At 39.4% G+C, this 12,068-nt stretch overlaps 1 protein-coding gene across 3 annotated transcripts in view; it reads left to right on the top strand.

Moving 5' to 3' along the window:
• The window catches only part of LOC126198955 (3'-5' RNA helicase YTHDC2-like), a 338,664-nt gene that overhangs the window by 123,113 nt on the left and 203,483 nt on the right, over positions 1 to 12,068 (top strand). For all 3 annotated transcript variants that reach the window (XM_049935603.1, XM_049935602.1, XM_049935604.1), the window contains exon 13: positions 4,000 to 4,134. In XM_049935603.1, the coding sequence (XP_049791560.1) occupies positions 4,000 to 4,134 (135 nt within the window). The remainder of the gene's footprint in view (positions 1 to 3,999; positions 4,135 to 12,068) is intronic.

The raw sequence follows: 12,068 nt of genomic DNA, 5'->3' as shown, positions 1-12,068 counted from the left end.
GAGTCCACATCTGCCTCTGGAAACGTCTTACAATTTAAAATCTGGTTCTGAAATCTCTGTCTTATCCTAAAGTAATTATCAGGAAACCTTCTGGAGTCTCTAGATATCTTCCATGAATACTGTCTTCTTTTATGATTCTTAAGCCAAGAGTTAATGATGATTAAATCATGCCTTATGTAAAATTCTGTCAGCTGGCTTCCTCTTTCATTCCTTTCCCCCAATCCATATTTACATACTGTTTTTCCTTCTCTTCCAGTTCCTGCTATTGAATTCAGTTCTCCCATCATATTCAGTTTTTGTCTCCCTTTACTAACTGCATAATTTCTTATATCTCATCATACATTTCTTCAATCTCTTTATCGTCTGTGGAACTAGTTGGCATATAAACTTGTATTGCTGTGGTGAGTGTAGGCTTCGTGCCTATCTACGCTGCAATAGTGCATTCACTATGCTGTTCATAGGAGCTTACCCGCATTCCTATTTTGTTATTCATTATTAAACCTACTCCTGCATTACCTATTTGATTTTGTGTTTAAAACCCTGTATTCATCTGACCGTAAGTCCTGTTCCTCTTGCCACCGAATTTCACTAATTTCCACTATATGTTACTTTAACCTATCTATTTCTCTTTTTAAATTTTCTTGCCTCCCTGCTTAATTAAGGGACATTGCAATGCTCCTATCTGTAGAACACCAGTTTTGTTTCTCATGATGAGGACATCCTCCTTATTAGTCCCCACTATGAGATCCAAATGGGGTACTATTTTATATCCAGAATAGTTTATCCAATAGGATGCCATAATCATTTCACTATACAATAGAGCTGCATGCTTTCGGGAAAAGTTACAGCTATAGATTCCCCCCCACCCTGCTTCAGCCATTTGCAGTACCAGCACAGCAAGGCATTTTGGTGATGTTACGAGGCCAGATCAGCCATCATCCAGACTGTTGCTCTTGCAACTACTGAAAAGGCTGCTGCCCCTCCTCAGGAATCACACATTTGTCTGGCTTCTCAACAGATACCCCTCCATTGTGGTTGCATCTTTGGTATGGTTATCTGTATTGACGAGGCACACAATCCTCCCCACCTATGGCAGGGTCCATGGCCTCATCAGTTAGAAACAGATTTTCTTTTCTTTTTTAATTATATTTTCTTCTTTCCTACTTGTAACAGTTGTTTTCATTTATGTTGTGTCAGCGTGATCTTGCTAAAGAAAATAATTTGCATACTCTGGAGAAATCAGATATTGAATCAAAAAGTAACTTATCATATATGTGTGATGATTTTCTGCCAGAGATAACTCCAACTCCCAATGAAGACAGCGAGACAGAGGAGAAGTTTCTTTCAGTAGGTGTCTCCCATCTCAGTTCTTTCCACAACAGCTTCAAATGTCAATTTGTGCAACAGTGAAAATGACAACTAGAGATGGAATGGAATGGAAAGTAACTAATACTGTCATCTGAAAGTAGTGCTAATTTGAACACCCTGGAGGACAGAAGAGGACCCAATGCATAAGCTCACCAGTGAGCAGATGACTACCTCGTCATTGGCTTTGACTTCCTTTTGATGAGTCGTTGTTGCTTATGATAAAAAGACACACAGTGTCAAATGTTCAGAATGAAATTAAAAAATGCCACTTTGACGGTATCGTTGGTGGAATTGATGGCAGTGATGTGCACCACAGAGGCTTTTTGTGCTAAAGGTGTATCCGTGGATGATCTCGGGTCACTTTTCTGGGGTCCTAGTTTTATCAGGGATGATACAACAAGAGACAAATTTCATGAACTTATCAGATTCCTTTGCATCAGTGAGAAGTCATCCTGAGCCGTAAATCTGTCCTGGCAAGCTTGCTCATGTTTCTGAAATATGGAACAAGTTCGTGCAAAGCTGCCTCTGCTGTTACTGCCATGGTGAAATGAATAACCCATGAGCAGTTACCTCCAAAGTCCGAGTTCCAAACAAACCTGACAAATACTGACTAAAGTTGTAAAAACATACGTGGATGGATAAAAAATCAACTCACCAAGCAGTAGTGGGAGAAAATACATAAAAGATTTGGAAACATCTGAGCTTTCAGACCCAATGGCTCCTCCTTCTGACACAAGTGTAGAAGAGAAAGGAAGAAGGATGAAGGAGGAGGACAGGTGATGTTTAGGAAAGGGGAAGAGTTACAGAAAAGTAGGTCTGAATCACCGAACAGGGAAAACGTACTGGACTGGATGAAAAGGAAAGACTCATTGTTGGTACCTGCTATAGAGAATCTTGTCTGTTGCAGGTACCAACAATCAGCCCTTTCTTCTCATCCCAGCCAGTAAGTCCCTTCTAACCCGGGGATCTGGGCAACTTTCCTTTGTCACTTTCCATTTCCTAAACCTCACCAGTCATTTTCCTTCGTTCCTCTTCCTTAACTCTTCTGTCAGAAGAAGGAGCCACTGGCTCCAAAATCTCACGCATTTCCACATCTTTTATGTTTCTCTTGCCACTGCTTGGTGAGTAGATTTTTTATCCATCCATATATATTTTCAAACACTGATCAGTTGTCTGACTTGAAGTTTTAACCAACTGTTGGAAGTGTATGTCATTGTTCACCTCATGCACTGTTTCTGAACCAAGGAAGGAATATGACGACAGACAGCATTTTTACATCCCTTCCACTTGCCAAGAAACTTCCAGAGAGGAAAATGCCATTAGTAGTAACAAGAGTCACAGTTAATGGGAACAAGATTCACAGAGAAATGCCCAACTGTGTGAACAAGAGCAATTCTGACTTATGTTCCACCATCATCTTGAACTGACTGGAGTGCATGGGACAGTATACCAAGAGAAAAAGAATAAGAATTTCACTATCTTCATCACACTACATTGTGAAGTAACAGTGAGTGAAGAAGCAAAGTAGAAACCAGTTACTGTTACTTTCTGTACCACCATAACGTATGTGTCGATGTTGATAATTGCCCGCATCTCGTGGTCGTGCGGTAGCGTTCTCGCTTCCCACGCCCGGGTTCCCGGGTTCGATTCCCGGCGGGGTCAGGGATTTTCTCTGCCTCGTGATGGCTGGGTGTTGTGTGCTGTCCTTAGGTTAGTTAGGTTTAAGTAGTTCTAAGTTCTAGGGGACTTATGACCACAGCAGTTGAGTCCCATAGTGCTCAGAGCCATTTGAACCATTTTTTTTTTTTATGTTGATAATTCATAAACATTCAATTAAGGTTGCTTGCAGGAGATGGCCAGTGCACATCTTTTACTGTATCCTAGACATACCAACAATAAATGTGTGAATCATCTACAATCAAATAACCAAAAATAACCTGAAGAAGAAGGCGTTCATTCTTCAGTTGGTAAATGAACTCAGGAATGGCAAACCCCGAGTAGCTGGTCAGGAGCCAGAAAGCCAGTCAAACAAAGAAGCAGCTGTAAGACTAGATAAATTAAAAAAGTGAAAGTACCTTCAAATTGGAAAGTGCAATGGAAACAAGACAAACCATGTGAAAAATGCATAAGTGCCATCTGTGGAAAATGTGTACAAGAGGCACTGAAGTGTACTCAGAATCTGAAATCAGTGTTTAGACACAAAGAAGTGAAATAAATGAAGGAATGTCAAGAACTTCAGAAGTAGGCCACATTTCTGGGTATAAAACCAAAACAATAACCAAAAAGTGTAATATAAAAGGATGGAAAAATATAGCTCATACTTCTAACCATGTTGTAGATTTTGAATGTGAATCTGATTAAGGGCCAGATGACCCCTTCATGCTGTTCTAAGATATCACATTTATCTCTGTACTGGTGTTCAGTGTCTGTAGTGTCCAAAGTAACCTAGGTATCCAGAAGTGGTATCCTGTTTTTCATTTCTTGATTCAAGTAAATAATCATGTCAGTTAATTCAAATGTGACCGAAGTTGGCCAGCCATCTTAATTCCTTCCCTCCCCCCATTTTTACCTGTAGGCAATATGACTAGTAATTGCACAGCCTAAAGATTAAATGTTATTGTCAATTTGCAGACAAGTGACCAGAAGCGTGTATTCAGGCCATCTCCACCCGGTGTTCGGAAGATCATTCTATCTACTAATATTGCTGAGACCAGTATTACAATAGATGATGTGGTATTTGTTATTGATTCAGGAAAAGTTAAAGAGGTAAGTGTTTAATATTATCTTCTCATCTTAATTTTTTTAAGAAGAAAATTATTTGTTTTACCACATACAACAATGAATATATAAGTCAATGAACTAACCCAGTTGGGAAGTTATTTCGAACATCAAAAGTTCAAATTCATTATGGAAGGGAACTACAAGAGACATTTCATTGATTATTATCTCCTCACATATCTTGAGTGTCATCGTACACTGTCATATTTGTAGTGACTATTAACAACATGTTGAAATCCAGCACACTTTGAAACTGGAAACTGTACTTTTATCAGACTAGGCCAAGGCTGTTTAGACTAGTTGAGAATTCACACAACATTCATTGACATTCTGAGCAATTATCTCTCATCAATTTCTGTGATGATGATGAGACATTAAACTCTAATTGTCCACGGAAGAACCCCAAAAGTGCCCCACTTATGACAGGATACTTTCCGGACTGGATCAGACTCTGAATGTGGCTCTCCAGCAGGGATACGACTTCCTCAGATCCTGCCCTGAAATGAGATCCATCCTTCATGAAATCCTCCCCACTCCACCAAGAGTGTCTTTCCGCCATCCACCTAACCTTCGTAACCTCTTGGTTCATCCCTATGAAATCCCCAAACCACCTTCCCTACCCTCTGGCTCCTACCCTTGTAACTGCCCCCGGTGTAACACCTGTCCCATGCACCCTCCCACCACCACCTACTCCAGTCCTGTAACCCAGAAGTTGTACACAATCAAAGGCAGAGCCATGTGTGAAAGCACCCACATGATTTACCAACTGACCTGCCTACACTGTGAAGCTTTCTATGTGGGAATGACGAGCAACAAACTGTCCATTTGCATGAACGGACACAGGCAGACAGTGTTTGTTGGTAATGAAGATCACCCTGTGGCCAAACAAGCCTTGGTGCACAGCCAGCACATCTTGGCACAGTGTTACACGGCTGGGTTATCTGGATACTTCCCACTGACACCAACCTGTCAGAACTCCAGACATGGGAACTTGCCCTTCAATATATTCTCTCTTCCCGTAACCCACCAGGCCTCAACCTCCGCTAATTTCAAGTTGCCGCCACTCATACCTCACCTGTCATTCAACAACATCTTTGCCTCTGCACTTCCGCCTCGACTGACATCTCTGCCCAAACTCTTTGTCTTTAAATATGTCTGCTTGTGTCTGTATATGTGTGGATGGATATGTGTGTATGTGCGAGTGTATACCCATCCTTTTTTCCCCCTAAGGTAAGTCTTTCCGCTCCCGGGATTGGAATGACTCCTTACCCTCTCCCTTAAAACCCAAATCCTTTCGTCTTTCCCTCTCCTTCCCTCTTTCCTGACGAGGCAACCGTTGGTTGCGAAACCTAGAATTTTGTGTGTATGTTTGTGTTTGTTTGTGTTTGTTTGTGTGTCTATCGACGTGCCAGCGCTTTCGTTTGGTAAGTCACATCATCTTTGTTTTTAGATATATTTTTTCCCACGTGGAATGTTTCCTTATAATAGAGGGAAACATTCCACGTAGGAAAAATATATCTAAAAACAAAGATGATGTGACTTACCAAATGAAAGTGCTGGCAGGTCGACAGACACACAAACAAACACAAACATACACACACAATTCAAGCTTTCGCAACAAACTGTTGCCTCATCAGGTAAGAGGGAAGGAGAGGGAAAGACGAAAGGATGTGGGTTTTAAGGGAGAGGGTAAGGAGTCATTCCAATCCCGGGAGCAGAAAGACTTACCTTAGGGGGAAAAAAGGACGGGTATACACTCGCACACACACACATATCCATCCACACATATACAGACACAAGCAGACATATATGTCTGCTTGTGTCTGTATATGTGTGGATGGATATGTCTGCTTGTGTCTGTATATGTGTGGATGGATATGTGTGTGTGTGTGTGAGTGTATACCCGTCCTTTTTTCCCCCTTAGGTAAGTCTTTCCGCTCCCGGGATTGGAATGACTCCTTACCCTCTCCCTTAAAACCCACATCCTTTTGTCTTTCCCTCTCCTTCCCTCTTTCCTGATGAGGCAACAGTTTGTTGCGAAAGCTTGAATTGTGTGTGTATGTTGGTGTTTATATATATATATATATATATATATATATATATATATATATATATATATATATATATATATATATCTGCTTGTGTCTGTATATGTCTGGATGGATATGTGTGTGTGTGTGCGAGTGTATACCCGTCCTTTTTTCCCCCTAAGGTAAGTCTTTCCGCTCCCGGGATTGGAATGACTCCTTACCCTCTCCCTTAAAACCTACATCCTTTCGTCTTTCCCTCTCCTTCCCTCTTTCCTGATGAGGCAACAGTTTGTTGTGAAAGCTTGAATTCTGTGGGTATGTTTGTGTTTGTTTGTGTGTCTGTCGACCTGCCAGCACTTTCATTTCGTAAGTCACATCATCTTTATATATATATATATATATATATATATATATATATATATATATATATATATATATAAGAGGGAAACATTCCACGTGGGAAAAATATATCTAAAAACAAAGATGATGTGACTTACCAAACGAAAGCACTGGCACGTCGATAGACACACAAACACACACACAAAATTCAAGCTTTTGCAACAAACTGTTGCCTCATCAGGAAAGAGGGAAGGAGAGGGAAAGACGAAAGGATGTGGGTTTTAAGGGAGAGGGTAAGGAGTCATTCCAATCCCGGGAGCGGAAAGACTTACCTTAGGGGGAAAAAAGGACGGGTATACACTCGCGCACACACACACACATATCCATCCACACATATACAGACACAAGCAGACATATTTCAATAAAATTGATTTTCCCCCTAAGGTAAGTCTTTCCACTCCCGGGATTGGAATGACCCCTTACCCTCTCCCTTAAAACCCACATCCTTTCGTCTTTCCCTCTCCTTCCCTCTTTCCTGATGAAGCAACCGTTGGTTGCGAAAACTTGAATTTTGTGTGTATGTTTGTGTTTGTGTGTCTATCAACCTGCCAGCGCTTTCGTTTGGTAAGTTATATATATAATGTGTGTGTGTGTGTGTGTGTGTGTGTGTGTGTGTGTGTGTGTGTGTGTGTAATTTTTTCTGACAAAGATTGTGCTTTGCAGCAGCTCAACAGCTTACATACTAGTTGAACAGCTCAATCCTTCACTTTGCTGCTGTTCCTTCAAACTGCTCCTGTGGTCTTATTGAATTTTTACTAGGATTGGATGTTGATGTGTGTCTGCAAACTGCTTAATGTAGATAAATTGTTACTATCCCACTGAAAACTCTAGCCATAAGCTCGTATCTAACAGAATGGCCATTCTAATCATGTACAAAGTTTTGTGACTTTTCAAGTAACACAGTCTGTATTTGTCAGTTCAACAAGTATGCACTGAACAGTCTCTTGATTTCTATATTATGCTTCGGTATTTTCTTTCATGACTAATCACCAATGATACCCATTTTCGGAAGGGCTTGTCCTCCACCAGCAAAGAGACTGTTCTCTTCTGTGTCAACAGAGTCCTCGAATCAGATCCACACTGTTCACCACAGGAAACCCGTCCTTTAGTGTTGTTGCACCAATTAAATACTGTAGTTTTAGTTGCCATCAAGTTCACATACAAAACAAAACAGATTTCCTGAATGAATAATCTGGCACACTGGGTGCCGTTGATTCGATTAAAAAATCCTTTTATGTGTGTTCTTCTCTGCTGTACATTTTCAGCTGTGCAGCCATCTGCGTGTGTCTGAAATACGAATCAGCTAACATTGCTGAAATACACAAATATAAAATAACCACTGCTTGAGTAATCAATAAGATAAAAATAAAAGAAAATTTACATAGTGTAGCCTGTCAAATGGTTGTATTTGGGTTGCAGACAAGATTTATGTTGATCATAAGTTGTTAAAATGTAATAGAGCTGACTTGGTATGCAAGAAAATACAAGTATAATTAAAGGGTGGTTGGCATATGATAAGGTATAACACCATATAATAAAATATTTTGTTACATTACCATACATTAAAATAAACAAGACACCAAGGTTTCTTGAGTAGCTGTGACACTTGCAAGTATAAGAGCGTACTGGACTAGTGCAATAACACCTTGTGGGCCAACTGGTCAGAGAGAATCTTGAGTAGCAAAATATGCTTTATATGATGTACAGATAATATAAAATAATCATTATTTATCTGCAAGGATGTCATAGTGTTTGAATGAATGGCAGGGTTCATAGAGATGTCATTTCTACATTTCTCTTAACATAGATTAGATGGTCGGAGATGGGCATTATTCAAGCAAATATCTGCCTAGATATTTATCATAATAAATAGAATATTCAAAAAGATTAATTAACAAGTAAATTATTAATGGATAAAGGCATTATCTGTTTCTAATAATAAATATTTGTTATCTGTTATTTGTAACTTGGATAATGAATGACATAGAATACCACCACTTTTTTTATTAAATTGACAAACAGAACTCTGTCATGTACAACCAGTGTTTGTCACTGTGACTCAGTGCAGTTAGTGTTTGATAAATAATTTATTAATGCTTTGTACAGTAGTGTACCTCAGTTGCTCTGCGGGCAAGCTGCATACGATAAAGCTGTAGGTCTGGAATTCAACCCAACCCCCCCCCCCCCCCCCCCAAAATTGGTATTATAATTTTTTTAGTCAGTTATTACTTCTTTCATTTCTTACAATGAGAAAAATACCATGTTGAATTGCACGATGTGTCATAGTACACGTTCAGTTATAGGTCCCACTGTAACTGGGTGGATAAGTCAGTTCATAGGTTAGAGGAAGGCAAGAACAAAGCACCATCAAAAGAACAATCCTCTTAAAGCATGAAAGTGTTCAAACCATCCTTCAGGCTGAGCACAGCTTTATTTGCTGTATAATATAAAAAAATGTAACATAAAATTGCTTTGTAGATGAATTCAACTGACTCTGCTTTGCTAGTATTTCCTCCCCTCCCTTTCCTTGCTAACATGTACAACCATTGTGTAACTAGAGAAATATGAGAATGCAACCAAGAGACTCTAGTCTGCAACACTTTCCTCATTTGTACCCATATTGTGAACTCTATCGGATAGGAGTTTCTTGTTGATAGAATCACACAAGACTGTCCTGTTTGCAGTGCTACAAGCTGAGCGAAGTAAGGACTCAATTGTTAGTAATGACTAATGTCAACAACCTTAAATCTAAAGTCTAAAATGGCATTAGACAAATTTCATTGCAAAACTACATAAAAATGTAATCCTTAGTGGAATCCTGTTAGATGTCCAAAGTCATCCAAAATAATTGATTTAAAGTGCTTTAGGACCAACTATGAGTAAGGTTTACATTACAGGACAGAATAGTTTTTCAATTCGACGTACATCTATGAAATTACATAGAGTTTTGTGATTGAAAAATTTAATAAGACACATTGGCTTGGAGCGCATAAGCGCTCATGAAATTTTAGCACATTGGAAACTTCCTATTGAGAAAGTGTTGCGAGATGATTTGAAGACATTTTTCACCAGAGAAATAACATGCAACTACTGCAACACTGTCTTATGTATAAAGTGTGCCCAAATGGAAAGAAGACTACTGTTATACATAAAGAAATTTTAATAACAATTTTATAATTACAATTCATGTGCAACAGTACAACTATACATAATTGCCATTGACATTGATACACTGACCTCAGCATGTATGAAGGGAGTGGATGTCTTCAATATAGAGACTCCTGGGTTGCTGACAGATCATGGAAGAAAGCACAGGTCACAGCCATATACAAGGAGGGTAGTAGAAGTGAACTGTCCAACATCCTTGACATCGATATGTTGTAGAATCATAGAACATACTCTGAGCTCAAACATAATGAGGTATCTTGAACAGTATGACTCCCTCCATGCAAGCCAGCATGGATTCCAAAAACACTGATCATGCAAAACCCAACTCACATTTTCTAATATGTCATACTGAAAACTTTGCATCAAGGCAGACAGGTAGATGCAGTAACAGCAGGTGTAACACTCTGGAAGAATATGAAATGGAATGATCACATGGGCTCAGTTGTGAGTAAATCAGATGGTAGACTTCGGTTTACTGGTAGAATACTGAGGAAGTGCAGCCAGTCTAAGGAGAAGATTTCTTACAAATCACTCATGTCACCATTTCTAGAATATTGCTCAAGCATGTGGGACCTATACCAAATAGGACTTATGGGGGATATTGAATGTATACAGAGAAGGGCAGCATGAATGGCCACAGGTTTATTTGATCCATGAGAGATTGTCACAAAGATAGTGAAGAAACTGAACTGGTAGTCTCTTGAAAATAGACATAAACTATCCTGAGAATTTCCAGAATGAGATTTTCACTCTGCAGCAGAGTGTGCGCTGATATGAAACTTTCTGGCAGATTAAAACTGTGTGCCGGACCAAGACTCATCCCGAGTTCGAGTCTCGGTCTGGCACACAGTTTTAATCTACCAGGAACTTTCATATCCCGAGAATGTCTAACTTCAAAGTTTCAAGAACCGGCTTTACATGTTTACTTTAGGAATGTGCTACATATCTCTCACATAGGGATCATGAGGGTAAAATTGGAATAATTACAGCATTCACTGAGGCATTCAGTCAATCATTCTTTCCGTGCTCCATACATGAATGGATCAGGAATAAACCCTAATAACTGGTACAGTTGGACATATGCTGTGCCACGCACTTCACGGTAGTCTGCAGAGTATGGATTTTGAAGTAGATGTAGATGTGTACAGCAGTTCCTTTCACACGTTAACTATCTGAGATAGTTTTAAGGGGCCGAAGATTTGCAAGTCACATGGGAAGATACCGGGCTGTAAAGAGAATTTTACAGGAAGTCCCATTGATTTTTTGAACAAACTTTAGAGTCTTCTTGGCCACATGTGTCTGGCATTTTCCTGGACAAAAACTAATACATGGGTGCACAACCGATGGCTTGTGCAGTCGGTTTCAGACCAGAATAAATTCGTAGAATTACTCCTATTGTTTGTTGACTGGGATTGCCTATTTCATTGCCATATTTGTTTTTCTTTTGTTCTCATATTAACATTAGGCAGTAATTCTTATCTCTTGGGGATGTATTAGAACACAGCAATTGTTGAAATTGAAGGTAATTTATAATGAATTACCTACAAACAATTGCTTTTGTAGGTGTTTATGTTTCCATGGTGACATATGAAGATGCATGCCATTCTATCTTCAGATGTTTCCATATATTTACCTGTCTTGAACAGTGTTTCTTTACTGACCATGTTGCAGAATTCTGCAGCAGAAGTTTTTAAGACAGCTGTTGCAAAACATTGTAAGTAAAGATGCAATGTTCATGATGCAAATAAATAACTGTAGGCATCTGAAGAAGGGGTGAACATAAAATGAATGTATTCTCAAATATGCATGTTTTGAGGCATAATTTGTTGGCATGACATGTCAGGAAGGGTGTCTATTCATACTGGTGTGTTATTCATAAACATTATTGTCACAGATACTACTGTTTTGCCTTTATGCATTGGGAGCGCTGCTGTCACATCACAAGCTGAGTGCTCTCCATACACCTCATTTATCCGGCGATAAATTTTTGCTCCCCATATGCATGAAGAAATTGGATAACCACTCTTCATACTGACTGGGAGGAATCAGTCATGCAATGAACTGCAGAAACAGCTCTTCTGAAATGAGAAAATTCCTGTGAAACCTTTAACTCCGCTTTTGTAACTGGGTACACCACTACACCATTTTTTCAGCAAACAATTTCATCCACTGGGATTGCAGACAATGCAGTGAAGGTCTCCTTTTCAGTGGGGCTTATCTTATGTTATTTGTAAACAACCTATATTGCTATCAACAAGTAACTACAGACAATGAACTACAGGCATATAATAATCAAATAAATGTCGAAGCAATCAATGACGAGTC

This window comes from Schistocerca nitens, chromosome 8 (genome assembly GCF_023898315.1).
Source record: "Schistocerca nitens isolate TAMUIC-IGC-003100 chromosome 8, iqSchNite1.1, whole genome shotgun sequence".
NCBI lineage: Eukaryota > Metazoa > Arthropoda > Insecta > Orthoptera > Acrididae > Schistocerca > Schistocerca nitens.
The sequence above is the reverse complement of the archived record's forward strand: the minus strand, read 5'-3'. Positions and strand labels throughout refer to the sequence as shown.